This window comes from Magnolia sinica, chromosome 8, assembly GCF_029962835.1.
Source record: "Magnolia sinica isolate HGM2019 chromosome 8, MsV1, whole genome shotgun sequence".
Taxonomy (NCBI): Eukaryota; Viridiplantae; Streptophyta; class Magnoliopsida; order Magnoliales; family Magnoliaceae; genus Magnolia; species Magnolia sinica.
The window spans coordinates 5470841-5488573 of record NC_080580.1 but is presented as its reverse complement, the minus strand read 5'-3'; the positions used below and the strand labels follow the sequence as shown (position 1 = coordinate 5488573).

At 42.0% G+C, this 17733-nt stretch overlaps 1 protein-coding gene across 12 annotated transcripts; it reads left to right on the top strand.

The window, feature by feature from the left end:
• Positions 1-1037: 1037 nt before the first annotated feature.
• On the top strand, positions 1038-17196 carry LOC131252699 (uncharacterized). 12 transcript variants are annotated; one of them, XR_009174645.1, is made up of 9 exons: positions 1051-3551; positions 10150-11304; positions 11532-11640; positions 11769-13201; positions 14689-15232; positions 15502-15587; positions 16087-16143; positions 16459-16506; positions 17061-17196. XR_009174645.1 is itself a non-coding variant. In XM_058253378.1 (8 exons), the coding sequence occupies exons 4-8, from the start codon at positions 12884-12886 to the stop codon at positions 17086-17088; spliced, it is 576 nt and encodes a 191-aa protein (XP_058109361.1). In that variant the 5' UTR covers positions 1040-3551; positions 10150-11304; positions 11532-11640; positions 11769-12883; the 3' UTR covers positions 17089-17196. The 12 variants fall into 12 exon arrangements, 1 of the variants encoding a protein (XP_058109361.1); XM_058253378.1 differs by lacking the exons at positions 16087-16143; positions 16459-16506 and having other exon boundaries at positions 1040-3551; positions 14689-14729; positions 15130-15232; XR_009174641.1 differs by lacking the exon at positions 16087-16143.
• The last annotated feature ends 537 nt before the right edge of the window (positions 17197-17733 follow it).

The window sequence follows — 17733 nt, the reverse complement described above, 5'->3', positions numbered from 1 at the left end:
GGCAGTATTACAGTATAAAGGAAAAAAATCCCAAAAGAAGAAGAAAAGAAGAGAAAAAGAGTTTTGACTTCTGCACAGGTCAGTTCAAATCTTCAGCCACTGGTTCAGTTGAACAATTCTAGACCACACCGCTGGTCTGTTCTTCAAGCTAAGGTTTAAGCCTTGCTATGTTGCTGGAAACACTAGAATATATGAGTAGAGAGGGGCTGGTTGTCTCAGTTCGTATGGGTTTGTTGGAGTGAGTTCAGATGGTTTGGAAACCCATCCAGGTCCTCCTTTTATAGGCTATGGTGACTAGGGGGTTATGGTACAGAGACTTAAATTCCATTAAGCCATTTCTGGTTGTTAGAAAACTAGCCGTTTTATGGCCGTTTTCTGACTGTTGTGCATGGACCATTAAGCTGCTGCATGCTGACTGTTGTGAGACAACAACTAGCCGTTTTCTAGCTGTTGGGCTAGCCATGCAACAGTTACAGCTGGACCCTGCACTAATGACTCAGCTGTTACAGTTTCTGCTGCAACAGATCTTTTCAGTCCCTCTATTTATACTGAGAGATTTCTCTCTCAGTCCTTTAGTCTCTTTGCTAACCAGCCACCCGCCATAGCCACTTAGTCGCATCGCGACTCGCACACGTCTCACTTCGGTTCGCTCAAGGTCTCGAAGGAGCAACCCTCTGCGATACGATGCGGACGTGCGAAGTGCGCCACTAGCGCCTCTACAGCCACACTGCCTCACATGCCCACGCCCTCGCACCGAGCCCGAGCCCGAGCCCGTGGCCATGCCCGTGCCCGAGCCTGAGCGCACGCGCGCGAGTGTTCCAGTGCTCGCAAGGTCCATAGTCCACGGACTAGGTAGGTAAATATTATAGTACTCCACATCCTTCATATAAACCACAAGTTTTTCTCTTCTCTTTTCCATGTGGGACTATTCCGAAAAACCCGCAGAAAAATGTTTTTTCAAAACAACTTTTTATATTATATATTATTTTATTATTAAAATATTTTTTATTAAAATCAATATTTTTTGCAACACATCAATCTGCCCACTGTGGCCTCCAAACCTCACTGCCAAAACAGCCAGCTCAAAAGGGCCGCAAGCTGCATGCAACCAGCAACAAACTCACAGCCACCATCCAAAACCAAAATGGCAGTACTACCAGCCACACCACACCAAACAGCTGCACCGGCAACAACATCGCCACAGCAGCCCAACGACTATTCCAGCACTTAGGAGCTTAAGCACCAACAGCTGGACTGCAGCCAAATCAGTGCATATCAGCTCGCATTTAGAAAAATAGGGAGCAATGTACAACTACCCTGCAGTCCCACTGCTGACCGTCGAGTTCTTCACGCCCATCAACTGCTCAACGTACATCCAGCAAGCTATATACAAAAAGCAACATCCCATCGGACCATCAAGCACTTCTACCAAAAGACCACCAGAAAAGGCGAATTGCAACAATTGCAACCCTGCTAAAAGCCAACACCTGAGCGGAACATGTTGCCTTCCCCTGACTGAAAGAGGGACAGCCGCCCAAGCCCAAGCCATAGCCTAACAACTGCAACCCTGCCAGAAGCCAACACCTGAGCAGAACATGTTGACTTCTACTGACTGAAAGAAGGACAACATGAAAGCTAGTTCAGGCGAATGGCTGCAGGTCGGACCTCAGGTAACCCGCAAGAACCCTTCACCCTCTTTGCAGGAAACATCTCCTTCGACACGACGGTAGAGGACATAACCAGAATATTTGGGCGATATGGTAAGATTTCAGACACCATACCTTGGAACTTCAATATTAGGAGACGCCTTCATAATATTCCAATACCCAGATGATGCAAAAGCAGTATTGGATATCCTCACTGAGAAGCTGGTGGATGGTCGAATTCTGATGGTAGAAATGGCAAAGGCCCGTTCGGCCCAATCACCCAAAACCCAGCCACCGCCAATTAGGGATGCCTCAAATCCCCCTACAACAGTCCATAAAGTGCCTGAGAAGGAAGGTAGGTCTTTCGTCGAAGTGGTGAAGGGGGCGGACATCAGACGCACAGAAGGTGTTCGACAAAATGGGGTGGGCATCAAACACGCAGAAGGTGCTCGACAAAATATTACAGAGAAGTTCACAGTCAAGGCGGATAACAAAAGTGTAGCTTTGAAGCTGAGGGAGTTGAGCTCAGCTCTGGTGGCTCATGCAGTGAACATAGACGTGCCCATTATCAGACTAATTCAGGAAATTAAACTCTCCAAGTATGTTTCCTCAGCCATAGATGTCTCGAGAATTGGCCAAGACAGATTCCTTATGGTCTTCAAGACGAGGATGGAACTCATTTCTTTCTTCACAGATTCTTACCTACACAAGAAGATGGGCCTTGGGAAGGTAGAGGCATGGTCACCGAAGTACGTCACTGGGGGCGAGGGAGTATGGATTCGGTTCCATGGCATCCCGGCACATGCCTGGATGGGATCAATGTTTATGGCTCTAGGAAAAACATTCGGTAAGGTTGTAGAGGTGGACAGGTGTTCGCTTCTGGGTCTAGTCCAAGTTGCAGCTAGAATCAGAGTAATTATCCAACCAGGTACAGATACTCATACGCCAAGAGGTCTGGAGGTGGCAGGGAAAACTTTTCCGATATGGCCGACAGTTGAAACACCCCACGCCATTATTGCGACAGATATGAGTCACCCAGGAACGCAAAAGGACAGGCAATCCACTAGGCAATGGGTGGAGAAAGCATTTTACTACCCAGCCCTCCTAGGGCACAATAGAAATGTCAACCATCCCCTTTACTTCCCAACCATTATCATTCCACCATGGTCTCCCCCATTCCCCTGTCCAGGAGCAACTCATACAATCCTCCACGAAGCATGATGAAAATCCAAAGGAAGATGCTTTGAGGACACCCTTAACCTCAGCGACCAAATTGGCCTTTTGCCCACCCCTCATTCGATCCCACACGCCCAGCTCCTCCCCAACTATGCAGTCTGAGCTGCGTCCGACCCAAATACCAGCCCCAAAAGTCCACCCCCCCCCCCCCCCCCCCCGAAACAGATCTCCACAACTCAGCAGATACACATGGCCCTCCAATTCAAATCTCCTACATCGCCTCGGAAAGCCCTCTCAGAAGGGAATAGCCCACTAAAGATAGGGGAAAACTTTGAGGAAGACCCGGAGGATGCTCAAATAGAGGCATAAAATGCAGTGAAAGAAAGAAGGGTATTAGGCGGTGGGGGGCTGCTAGCTGTAGACCTCTCCCCATACTTAAAACCTGTCTCTCCAACTAACACCCTTCTAGGCTCACCCCAAATAGTCCCAATAAGCTCAAAACCCAAACTCTCCCTGGTCATGTCTCAACAAGCCTCGTCAGCATACTTTAGGACAGAGGCATCTAACAATGAGCTGCAAAGCAGTCCTTCAAGTATTCCTCAACGAGATAGCAGCCACTACAAGAAAATACCTTTTTACTGGCGCATTTTTTTACCAGCGGCCATCTCTATCTACCGGTGATAATGAGAATCACCGGCAGCCATCAAAAATCGCCCCTGATTTTGATAGGTGGGCGCCGGTGAAAGGTTTTACTTAAAAAAAAAAAAAAAAAAAACCAGTCGCATTTCATTTCATTTCCCTCTTTCCCTCTCTTTCCCTCTTTTCTCGCTCTCCCTTCCCCGATCTATCGGCGCGCCCTTCATTTCCCGTTCTCTTTCCCTCTCTTCTCGCTCTTCCTTCCTCAATCTCTCTCTCATCTCGCTTCTCCATCTCCCTTCCTCGATCTCCTTGATTTCCCTCCCTCTCATGATGTCTCTCTCCCTCATTCTCTTCGACGCACAGTTTCATCAATCTCTCTCCAACAGTTGAAGAGAATAGAAGAAATTAGATGAGGAAGTCGAAGGTACTCTCTCTTTCTCTCTCATTTCCTCTTTTGATGGCGAGAAATTGGGCAGCAGCCATGGCAGCGGTAGCCATATCCGTTGCTGTCCATGGCCGCCTACATGTGTATTTTAATTGTTTGAAGAAATGCTTCAGCCATATTAGTTTGTTGCTGAACAGGATCCAGTTCCTTCATGTCGTTGGAAGGTCCACATGAGTTTTAGATCTACCTGATTTTTGGATTCATAGCAGAACATGAGATGGTGTAGCTGATGGACGGAGTGGATGCCAAACAATATCATGGTGGGCCCGACAGAGCTTTTCATGGCACGGGCTCCCTGCATCAAGTGTTATAAGACATTCGAGTTGGAGGACCTTCCACCGTCCATGGCGCAATGAACTAACATTTACATGGTTGTAGAGCCAGTGAATTCTAGCTGTCCATCTGGTGAGCTTAATAAGATGCTGCCATTGCATTAACGGACTTTTCTACTTTAAATGTGATTTAGATCGGGTTGCGGACACTTTCGTGTACAAGATGGACCATATAAGGCCCAATCGGAGGCGGAAGTGATTCGGACCTCATAACCTTAAAATAGGCTTATCTTGAAAACCAGAAAGAGTTATTCCACATGTGGACCCTCCATTTTTTTTAAAAAAAGAAGTTTGCCTCGTTCTGTTTCTGATGTGTATCAAAACATGGATCAAATTAGACTGTCCACAGATTCCATTGTAGAGGTATCATGAAAAAAAACTATGCTCATTTGATTATTTGATTATCTAATTGGTGGGCATTTACTGGTTGCCATTTGTTATTGTTCTGCAGAGTTTTTTTTTTTTTTTTTGAAATGAGGTGAAGTGTTTTTTCATTTCTGTAATTCTATTTGTTACTTCTATCTCAATTTGTCATGAAGAAACCCCAGGGTGTAAAAAGCAGTTGTTATCCCATGTAAAATTATATATATATATATATATATTGAAGGATAGGATCAAGCAATAGAGAACCCAAAGAAGTCACATCACCACTATTGGTAGTTAATAATGGAGTACCACCACCAACCATGATTTAGGGCCACAATAGGAATGAGGCTAAGTCAGACTACCTGCATCAAAGATCAAATGGCAACCCGGTTCCAGTGTTAGGGTACCGATTCAGGTCATCCAGATAATCAGAGTAATGGTAGTCATTGCTTGTGGGAGATAATTGGTTTGTTAGGGTGATGCAGGACATGAAAATTAAATATGATATGCGAGATTTCAGGCTTAAGATCACGTTAGTTCAAAAACAATTTCACAAATTCCATATCCCACATGAAAGTCCATACATTCAATTAAGGGGAATCTATGCGGGTCCAGGCCTACACATTATAGGGCTGGATCAATAAAAATTATGAACCAAACGATACTCGAAGATAAGAAATAATCATCCACGCATGCATAGTAATCAGTCCCTAATCCAAGGGATTCAGAAATTCCAATTTGGGGAACTCTAGGGTAAGAAAATTGACAAATAACTTAGGGAAAACGTAATCTAGGGTTAGGATTCATGAAAAACGGTTATGAGAGGATAAAAGATGATAAAAACCTGAGCCAAAAGACGATCTCGCGTGTGGACGGCAACAATGGCCTAGACGGACGTGCGTGTGATCTCGACCACACATGTGTGGGACCCACTATTCAGAAAAAAGACACCTTGGCCCTGGTTGGCCAGGGATGGTCTCTAAAACTCCCAAATCTCAGCTTGATCTGATGTACGGTTTGTGCGTGGTGCTCCGCTGAAGTTTCAGCTCGCTTGCGGGCCGAAATCTGGAAACCTGCTGTAATGAAGAAATCTGATGCAACAAAAGGACAAATTTAAAGTACGGATGGTGAGGGAAGATGGAAAAAAAGATGATGGAGGATGGGGGTGAATCGGGGTCGATGTGGCTTCGCACCACGGTAGTTAGCCCTTCGAAAAGGGAGGGCTTCGCACCCACTTTTGAATTCTTCCACAACTCACGAAGAAAGCAGAAAAATAAAGCAGAAATTTTTTTATTAACTTCAATGAATCAAAAGAACTACAAGGGGTGCCTATTTATAGGGAAAATCCTATACCCCAAAACTCGCACCATGTGCGCAACCTATTACTTGGCGATGAAGTAAACTAAAATAAAAATCAAATAGAGAAATCTAAAGCGTTCACAATGTTCTAAATAATAACAATAACCAAAACCTAAAATATGAAATCAATCCGACGAGTGGGCCACAATCATGAGATCCTATGATGGGCTTTTCTTGATTATCAGGCCCAATCTTTTGAACCAAACTTTGTCTTCTAGGTAAGAGGCCCTCCTTGGACATCATCATCGAGACAAATCGATGGTGGGGCCCTCCTACTCCGTGCGTACGTGCGTAGGTGAGGCGACGTGCGTGCACGTATGCGCGAGATGTCCCCATCAATTCTCCTCAGCTGTGAAGATTTCGCTACTAGCGAAATAAAACTCCTGAACCACTCCAGGACGTCAAGATCAAGTCTCTGAAGCTCCTCCGTAGTGAGTCACGTGCTGTCTGAAGCTGGGCGTGACTTCCACTTGACCAGGTACTTTTGAAACTTGCCGTCCAACGTTAAAACTATCTGATGGTCCAGGATATCCTCTATTTCCTCTCTCAGTGTGTGAAGGTTAGGTATAGGAGGGAGTGACTGAGAAGAAATGTCAGGAAGAATATGTATGGGAGGTAGAGGTTGAGAAAATGGGTTGGGACGGGTAGGTATGGGAGGTAGAGGCTGGGAAAATGGGTCGGGACGGGTAGGTATGGGACGTAGAGGCTGCGAAAATGGGTCGGGAAGGGTAGGTATAGGACGTAAAAGCTGAGAAGATGGGTCAGGACAGGTAGGTATGGGAGGTAGAGGCTGGAAAAATGGGTTGGGACGAATAGGTATGAGAGGTAGAGGTTGGAAAAATAGGTCGGGAGGGGTAGATATGGGACGTAGTAACTGAGAAGATGGATCGGGACAGATAGGTATGGGAGGGAGAGGCTGGGAAAATGGGTCGGGAGGGGGCCATGGATCAAAAGGTCTGATGAATCATGATGGTTAGGCGAAAGGATAGACAATGCATCAATGGCCCCTTTAAATGCAACTAGATCCTCCACATTGAATGTAGAACTAATTCCCATGGAGGGTGAAAGATTTGTCACATACGCATTGAGACCGTTTCGTTTTATAATTTTGACGGGTCCAATACTACGCGCGTGTAACTTACGAACGACCCCCGGAGGATACCGCTCGGGCCTGATACGGACCATCACAGAGTCCCTTACATTGAATTCTTTGAAACATTTATGCTGGTTTGCAGAAAATTTGTAATGTTCATTACTAGTAATGATGTTCTGCCTGATTTCTTGATATCATGAATGAATGTGATGCACAAAAGACTCTGCAGGCTCTGACGGCCTATGGGACAGTGACTAGGGATAAGATCAATAGGTTTCTCAAGTTTATAACCAGTAATGACTTCATAAGGACTGAGACCTGTGGACCTATCGACGAAACTATTAAATGCAAACTCAGCTGTAGGTATTACGGTGTCCCATGTTCTGGTGTGCTCTATATCCCTCCTAGGGGGAGACTCATCCAGTAGATCATCAGGAAAGACATCACGAAACTCATCTACTACCGGAATAGCCTTAGTAGGTAACTCTATACTAGCCTTTGGGGCACTCTCTCTAGCCACAAGGCCGTACGTGTTGTGCTACTCAAAATAGTGGTCTTGATCCCTTGTTGGGGTGGGTGCATGGGTGCATGCCCATGACTGATTCCTTGACCACCTCTATTCATTGGTATATCCTCCTGGCCACCTGCCTGTGATTGAACATCTACCCCAATGCTGGGATTTGTCCTGGCGGAGGCCTTTAGTTGGGTAATGCGCGTATCAAATTGATCAAAGCGTTGGTCTATATATTGTTCATAGCACTTACCCAAATACTCGATTTGCTGGGACAACTTGTTCATTGACTCTAGCAGTTACTCTATGTTTAGTGTAGGGTGCAAGCCAAAACCATGACCCGTACGTGTGGGCATACGCTGGCTAACTCAACCTAAGGACTTTCTATGACAACTATATGCGTCTAAAAACTAAATGATCCTACGAGACTCTATATGAAGGATACTACACACCGTTACGAAAATTCAGCTATATATATCAAGGACTACGGTTTTCTAGCAGCCATATATGATGGACTGGATGCATGAATGACTCAAACAAATTAAACCCTAAATATGTGGTGAATTCCCTTATAAGAACCCTAGGCTCTGATACCAAATTTGATGCAGGACATGAAAATTAAATATGATATGCGAGATTTCAGGCTTAAGATCACGTTAGTTCAAAAACAATTACACAAATTCCATATCTCACATGAAAGTCCAAACATTCAATTAAGGGGAATCTATGCGGGTCTAGGCCTACACATGATAGGGTTGAATCAATAAAAATTATGAACCAAACGATACTCAAAGATAAGAAATAATCATCCACGCATGCATAGTAATCAGTCCCTAATCCAAGGGATTCAGAAATTCCAATTGGGGAACCCTAGGGTAAGAAAATTGACAAATAACTTAGGAAAAACGTAATCTATGACTAGGATTCATGAAAAACGGCTATGAGAGGATAAAAGATGATAAAAACCTGAGCCAAAAGACGATCCCGCGTGTGGACAGCAACAATGGCCCAGACGGACGTGCGTGTGATCCCGACCGCACATGTGTGGGGCCCACTATTTAGAAAAAGGCCATCTTGGCCCTGGTTGGCCAGGGATGGTCTCTAAAACTCCCAAATCTCAGCTTGATCCGATGTACGATTTGTGCGTGGTGCTTCGCCGAAGTTTCAGCTCGCCTGCGGGCCGAAATCTGGAAACCTGCTGTAATGAAGAAATCTGATGCAACAAAAGGACAAATTAGAAGTACGGATGGTGGGGGAAGATGGAAAAAAGGATGGATGATGGGGGTGAATTGGGATCGATGTGGCTTCGCACCACGGTAGTTAGCCCTTCGAAAAGGGAGGGCTTCGCACCCACTTTTGAATTCTTCCACAACTCACGAAGAGAGCAGAAAAATAAAGCAGGATTTTTTTTTATTAAATTCAATGAATCAAAAGAACTACAAGGGATGCCTATTTATAGGGAAAATCCTATACCCCAAAACTCGCACCATGTGCGCAACCTATTACTTGGCGATGAAGTAAACTAAAATAAAAACCAAACAGAGAAATCTAAAGTGTTCACAATGTTCTAAATAATAACAATAAGCAAAACCTAAAATATGAAATCAATCTGACGAGTGGGCCACGATCATGAGATCCCATGATGGGCTTTTCTTAATTATCAGGCCCAATCTTTTGAACCAAACTTCTTCTTCTAGGTAGGAGGCCCTCCCTGGACGTTGTTATCGAGACAGATCGATGGTGGGGCCCTCCTACTCCGTAGGTACGTGCGTAGGTGAGGCGGCATGCGTGCACGTATACGCGAGATGTCCCCATCATAGGGCCTGTGGGATGCAACATAGCAAGTAAGAGCAATGCATCCCTGTCATTGATGAATCAAATGAATGACCTGATCACAGGCAGAATAATGAGGTGATTGAGAAGCATGTCCAATATGGCACTCCATGTTTGGGATGAGGCCCAATAAACTGTGTTAAGAGGAGCATGGCCATGTGTAACATCAGCTTGGTGAACAAGAACTTGATCACCATTACCAAAATGTGCTCCACGAGCACCACAACTGGAAAGAGCACCATGAGAACCTCCATCACATTAAGCAACAAAGGAAGAAGAGGATAATGTACCTTGTGATGAGGAAGGAGGAGCCACATGAGCATCCCGGTTAAGTGTAGGGGCCCAAAGCTCATTAAAAATAAGAAAGGGAACTCAAAATGGATGTTGGCACCTCGCATACTGACAGAACTAACAGAAGGTCATAGTTGGGTCCAAGCCCATTGGGAGAACTAAAAAGTTTCTCATCTAAAATCAATTGTTGAATAGAAGCCAATGCATCACATCAACTCTTGATTGGACCAAAACAATTATGGTAGAGGAATCATGCTTGTAGTTTTTGAGTTGTGACTTGAGTTGAATAGCACAAGCTCTATAGGATTGGGAAAAGAATGTATAAAGGTGAGCCAAGCATTAAAGAATCCTCTAGTCTCTATACACCAACTTGACCAGCAACATCTTTTATGACAGTAGCACTGATAAAACTTGGGAGATATTCATCATTCTTGATACAAAATTGACTCATTGGTTAGGCACCAGAGGGGAGCCCCTGAAGTCTGTGAGTAGACCAAAATACTGAGAAGTAGAGGAATCATTCCAGTAGCCTTGGAATAGGGAATAGAGTGGAATAGCACAAGTTCTATAGGATTGGCAAAAGAATGTTTCTAGGGTGCACGAAGTAGTGCAACGAGCAAAAGCATATTGGTCCTTCATCTCAATCTAATAACAAAAGGATCATCACGTTCAATGGGTTTGCACTCTCAGGTATGCCTCTGACTATGCTATTCAGCTTTAGAAGACACAATTAGCAGCTTGTCAGCCTTTAGAAGTATATGGATTGCAACATTGGTCAATTGATTATGTCATCTACCATTCATGTTATTTTTGCTTGTTGCTTCCCCTAAATGGCCTCTTTATGAAATGGAAGCCACCAATGCCTTTCTACACAGTGATCTTCATCAAGAAGCATAAATTCACCAATAAGAAGGATATTAAAGGCTCTATATGGGCCAAAACAGATTCCAAGATCATATCGTTTTCATATTGGTACAGTTTTGCTGGTTGGAAGGCTATTTCCAAAGTTTTGCTGCATCTCCATTTATCACCTTTTCTTCCAAATACTTGTTATGTACATCATCTAATGTGAATGTCTAATGAAGAACTAATTTTGCTCTGTTTTTTGGTCATTGATCTTGATCATACTTGTTACATTCTTTCTCTGGTTGCATAAAGCTGGATCTTCTACACTAAATACCACTCCTCTTTGTATGGCTATACTCTCAAACGATCCTATCAATGTAGCAATATAGTGGTCCACAAATATGCTCTACAGCAGCCTATATATATTTTTTAATTCACTGTTTTGGTAACTTTTGTATTTTGCTTTTGATGTCTTGGACTATTTTAACAGTCTCTTCATGTTATGTTTTTTCCATGGTGCAGGGGACATCTGAAGCTCACCCTCTTGCCTTCATCTGATTTGCGCATCTCATACACTGGTGATGATGGCTGCACTGAAAGACTGGCAGTCTTGAGTATAATTTCGGAGAGCTCAGCAGTGGTAATTGAAGAAATTTCTGCTGACGGTTCCAGTCGCTCGTTTCAAGTAAAGCTCCCCGAAGGGCAAGTCTCATACTTTTGGTGCTCGGAGAAAGTCCGCACTTATTGGGGCTGAGCTACTCACAAAGGTAAGTTTACTGCTTTGACTTGTAGAAGTTTCTGAACAGTTAGGCATCCTAGCATGGAGAAGTTCAGGAAATGCTGGGATACATAATAAGAGACAGAAACAAAAATGTGTAAAATACACTCAGCATTGAGTCCTTCAGTTGATAATGCAAAAGCAGCATAGTAGCTTGGCTATTTTTTGATCTTTTCAGCGACTGACATTGTTAACAAGTATCTTCTTGTTTGGCAGAATCCTAGCAACAGGGAGCCTGCTGAGACTACTAGGTGGAGACCTGGCATGCAGGGTCGTGGGGGTAGGGGCGCTAGAGGGAGCTATTCTTCTTGTTACATCTCCTATGGTATACATATTCCTCATTTTAATATGAAAAAACTGCATCTTCTTCAACCTTCGTTGTTTCCAAACCATCCATTTTTTCATTCAGGTCTGACCCTTTTGCATCAGTCAAGAACCCTGTGTTAATTTCAGGTGATTCAACTCCATCTGGTTTATCACCACCAGCATTGCTATTTGATTCCACCGACTTGTCCTTCTTATCTACAACGTCAAAGCTGTTATCAGCAATTTCTTCAGTGGCTTTTTTTTTTTTTTTTTTTTGTTAGCTTGTTAGTACACCCACTGTCAGATCACACTTCACTGTTAGCCACCCCCACCAGGGAATTGATGCCAAGACCTCAGTGTTGAAACAAGGTATCTTTCACTCAGTCTACCACTTGACGTATGGATCTGGGTGTTCCCCAGTGGCTGAGTCTTGTGCATTGCCTTCCTGAACTCTGTCATTCTCTTCTTGTTCTGAGAGATTATTCACCTCAACATTTGCTTGCTCAAGCAATGCTGCCATCTTTTGAGCGGCAATTCTCTTGTAATGGGCCTCATAGTAAGCTTTCTTCTGAGCAACAGAGCCCGGGGTGGAGTATTTCTGCACCTCTTCCAAGTGCCTGTTATGGGAGAAGGATGACCATTTTCCCCAATCTAGAGATTCTGACACAAACCTTCCAAAGGAGATGGATCCTTCCAATACAGGGGCTGGATACACCTGTTGACTGTGGTGATGAAGGGAATTGTCAGTAGAATGAGAGCAGCAGTTTTGTTGCATAAGACAAGCTGATTCTGCCATTGCCTTTGCCTTTGCCTTTGCCTTTGCCTTTGCAGCAGCAGCAAGAATGAACAAGGAAGCCCTCTAGAATCTTGCCTCTCCTTTGAGAAAAAATTGTGACCATCAATTTGTAGCATTCTTGGATTGCAGAATTGCAAGTATAACAGGTGTTATATATATATATATATATATATATATATATATGCATTACCTGTATGAATAGGGGATTTGATTTGGTTTCCATAAGCATTTTTCATATCATTTTTACTACAAGCTTTTAGTTTTGAGTGGTGAAATAATACTGGAGTTGTATTGAGTTAATGCAAATATCCCTCGTGGTGATATTTGCCAGCTACTTCTTGCTGTGAATGCTAAGGTTTCATCATTATTTTTTGTCACTTCCTCTTGGCTAAACTGAATTCTTTAGGACTGAAACTACAAAATCTGTGGGTACTGTTGCTAAGATGTAGTTAAAGATCTGTGGAGGATGCTGATATTGTCTATGCAGATATGCAACATGCTGAGAAAGAAACATGATTGGAAAATGCTTGTTGTTTTAATACACGCAGTATTTTTAGGTGCAAGTTGTTTGATATGCTTGTTACCTTCTTTGCAATCAGAGTGGAAATGCACCCTTCCTAGCCATTTGTCTATTGGAGCAAGTGATTTGATCACCCGGATCCTTGTTGTGGATCCAATTAAGCTAATGACAATTCCTGAGATTCGTCAACATCCATGGTTCCAACGTCATCTTCCTGGCTACTTAGCCGTTCCTGCAATAGATGTGTTGCAAAGAGTGAAACAGGTACTAAACTTTCTTACCACTTGATGCATTATGTAACATGGGCTACCCTCTGATGTGTGTACGTTGTAACTTCCCAAATGGTGGTGACTCATCCACCATACATGTGGCACTAATCCAGACCTTCCAATTTGGAGGTCCCATTGTGGATGGAGCCTCCCTTGAAAATCACACTAATTAAGAAACATCTAGTTTTAGCCTTCAAATGGTCAGTTAAAAGAAAATGGATAGCGGTCCAAATTCAATGGCCAACACCAAATAAATTAGATCGCCTGATCAGTATAAATTTTGACCGTGCTCCATGCAAAACAGGCCCTAGATTTGGATGGTCTGGATTGATGTACTAGACTGTTTGGATTTGATTGGCTGTACTAGAGCGTTTGGATTTATTATGTTTAAATGTTGGCTATGCTCCATCAATTGTTTGGATTGATATACTAGACCATTTGTATATGCTCCAACCTGACTAGCATCTATAGAGAGGGGTTTAGGCTTAGTGATAGGTGACTGAGATGGTCACCTTGTAGTGAGTATGTATCAGTAATCGTAATAGAAAGAGTGGCCCAACCTTTCCATAAGTCATTCCTTTTTCTTTATTCTTCAGTAATTGGAGTTAGTTGCATCGAGTATTTCATTCCCAATGGAGTTCTAGTCATAGGCATAAATACTCACATGCTTGCATTGGTTCACATCAGACTCCGTTTCTTTTGCAGATCAAAGCATACATCTTTTGCTCAATCAGTCTATACCCTGAATGCTGTAATTTCATCTCATAAAGGCAATAAAGCCTTTATGAGATGATGGTCTTGACACTAATATCATGGCTTTTGAAGAACTGTGGTTTGATCTTTGTACTTGAATGGACTTGGATGTTGTAGTTTGGAGGAAGATGTTCTTTAAAAATCTAGTGGGGTCATAATCCAATACCAACTGCAGGTTTTTTGAGCGAAGATAGGGCATTTGATCTGAATGATTGTCGGAAGAGGATTCATAAAATCTGGGACAAGGATACAATGATGATTGATTAATTCACAACTTATTCATGAATGATTCTATAGTTTATGAAAAGTCCAAAAAGAAAAAAGGAAAAAGGAAAACACTCGTTTTTTTTTTTTCTTTCTCAAGAATCCTGAATCTCTTCCAAAATATTTGAATCAAGTCTAATTGCACTGCTGATTTATTATTTTTTTTTTCCAGCATCCGATAATATCTTCATTTTTTATTATTATTTATGGACATTGCTTTTTTACTTTGAATTTCCCTTTACTTATATATCTTTGTTGAGCTTTGCTCTGAAATGCGTGCTATACTTATTTTAAGCATCACTCTTTGTTTCTGCATGATATTTCTATCCATTGATAATCACCAATTTCTGTCATATTTAAAAGAGAAGAAGAGAATTCAATTGCGTTACCATCCAGTGTGCGCTTATTATTCAACTAATAAAATATTTTCCTATCTTGCTCACTATTAACCGGTCTTTCTAACAGAGGAATTTTATGGTTCTGCCAGCAACAACCAGGCAACGGTATGATCTTCCTTATTTTGTCCGTGATGCCATTCCTTTGTTTATAGTTGCATATGAAGTTGAAGTTGCATTCTATAGTTCTAACATGTATTAGTTAGGGAACAATTGTTTCTCGATTATGAGCTTGATGAATAAGTTGGCATTCATAATCTTCATAAAGGAAAAGAATCTCTGATGAATATATTAATGTATGGAGTGGTAAGCTAATGCAAACGAACTTGACAATTAGGAAATGGTTCCTGTGAACTCCTACAAATACATCAGCACCGGGCTCCGCCAATACGTAAAATGAAAAGAAATGCCAAAGCTCTACTCTTCTTTCAGTTCCTGAATTGTTTGAATTCTAGTCTCCCAAACAGGCCACTGATTTTGATTTTGTGCATTCGGAAACTGTTTCCGGGTACAACTTAGACAACACCATGCATGGTTTCTACATCGCACCAGCTTTCATGGACAAGCTTGTTGTCCATGTCAGCAAGAATTTCATGACCTTGCCTAACATTAAGGTATGCTAATTGCTATGTATGAGCTTCACTGGGGCTGGAATGCAGCTGCAACATACGAACCGTGCATTGGGTCTTTAGGTGGGCCACACAAAGCGATGGAGTGGTCTACATGGATAGTTGCCAGTCTCATTTTTGGGCCAGGTCATGTACATTGTGGGGCTAACCTTCTGCACAGCTCAGATGTTCCACTCTCTTCTGTTGGGCTGCTTCCGAAGTGGGTCCCATGATTGATTTCTTGAAATTTGAATGGTTTCAGTGAATCATAACAGGTTCCACTCATTCTGGGTATTTGGGGAAGTAAAGGTCAGGGAAAATCATTCCAATGTGAACTTGTCTTTGCCAAGATGGGAATCAAGTGAGTTATCTCTCTTGCCTTTTCTTGTTCCATTTCTCTGGAAAATGCTTTGATATTGAGGGGCTGAGTATGGCTCATGGCCATTTCTGGCGTAGAGAAAAATAGTTTATGATTTATGAATTTCTACTCTTAAAACAACTTACAAAAACAAAAAATGAGAATTGGGGCTTGTTTATGTTGTTTTAGAAAGGAGTTCTTTCATATCTGCGGCAGCATCGTTTTATGATTTTTGAACTTCTAATAGGAGTAGAATTCCCGAAGAATTGCGAATTGTTTTCTTCATGGTCTGTGCAAAATGCATTCTTAATTACAACACTGAAACTAACATCAATCAGCATGGTCAATTGGTGTCCAAAAATGATGAGCAAGGTGTTGTGAGGCTAGGAATCTGTTTGGTGGTATGCTTTTCGAAATGGTAGGATTTTTCTTGTATTTTCTTCAGTATATTGAAATGGGGTTGCTAATCCCCATCTTTAGATTCTGATCCACTATCCTTAAGCTGTCAGATTTTCAATACCCCAGAGAGAATTGCTGCCCCCTTCCTTTGATTTGAATGGTTGAACACTATCTTTAGAAAATAAGCATTATTTTGTAATATTAATAGCTAGGACATGGTTGTGTTGGAATCCAGCAAAGAGGAATGCTAAAATGGTACCCATGTGCTGTAATGGGTTTGAAACCATTAGGAATGCTGAAGGGTGTCATGCCCTGGGCTCCACAGCCTATGTGAACCAATCAAGGCGCGTGTGGCCAACATGCACATGGGTCCCACATGCACACTCACTGCTAAGGACTAGCCTTCCTCTCCTAATTCATCTTTTTATTTTTATTTTTATTTTATTTTCCTCACTGGAAAAATGCTCTATTGCAGTGACCTTATGCACAGGTGTAGATAAAGCTATTATGAAAAGCGGAGAAGGTCAGCTTCCGCATAGTCATATATATAATCTATATACATATCTACCCAGCCTAGTTAGTAAATTTGTTAGTAAATAATAGATAAAACTATTATTAAAAGCTATTATGAAAAATTGTTTTCACCACTCATGATGTATCTACCTACGGACTGAAATTTCAATACTGATGTGTTGCTCATGATGGGAATTGGAAGAGTTTGCATTGACCCTGCATGAATTCTGGGAATTGAAAGAGTTTGCATTGACCCTGCATGAATTCTAGGAATTGGAAGAGTTTTCATGACGGCACACACATGAGACATGTCCATGAAATTTTAAACCCCAGTTCATGTAGTTGGACCATTGAAAGTCATGAGATACGCCCCAGATACGCCTCATGTAACTTTTGGATTGGAGTTTGACCTTGTTGCTTATAGTGAGTGGGCCCCTTCTTTCATTAACTTGTATGAGAAGGAACGCATTCTTACTGGGCCATTGAAAGTCATAGGATATGCTATCTAAATCACAGAAGATTATTGAAATGTAATTAATTTATTTTTATTATTTTGTCTTGCAGGTTGCAGGCAGAGACAGATAATGGCTAGATGGAGGGATTTTTTTTATATGTATTCAGAGCATTTTCAACATATTATTGTAAATATTATACGATTTTCATCGTAAAGTAATACGATTTATTTAGTATTCATTTTTAATTGTGGTGTGCAATATTTTTTAGATTCTAAATATTTAAAAACAATACAGGTTTTAATTAAATATAAACAATTAAATGGATTAAGAAAAAAATTAACTCGTGATTAGCACCTTTATAGGCGGTCACTAGTTTTTACTGGTGCATATTTAAAGGTTTTCCAAACATTTTTCATGGCATATATCCTTGTTTCAAGACATTTGATAGATTTGTCAGGAGCCTTTTACTAATGCCTTGGTAAATCTGCATTGACGTATACCGACGCTTAGATATGTCTAAATGATGCTTCGGCAAGCCTTTTTCGGCATTTCTGCATATATTTCATGGTGTTTTTCCAACCTTTTTGCAATGCCTTTTCCGGTATTTCTACATATACTTTTCAACGTTTTGCCAACTTTATGGCGGCGCTTTAATATGTCTGACAAAGCTATGCAGACCTTTACCGGCGTTTATTTAGCGGCGTTGTGGCAACCTTTTGCGGCGCTTAAATATTTTTTTAGCTGCGTTTGTATAGCTTTAGCAGCATTTTTACAATTTTTAC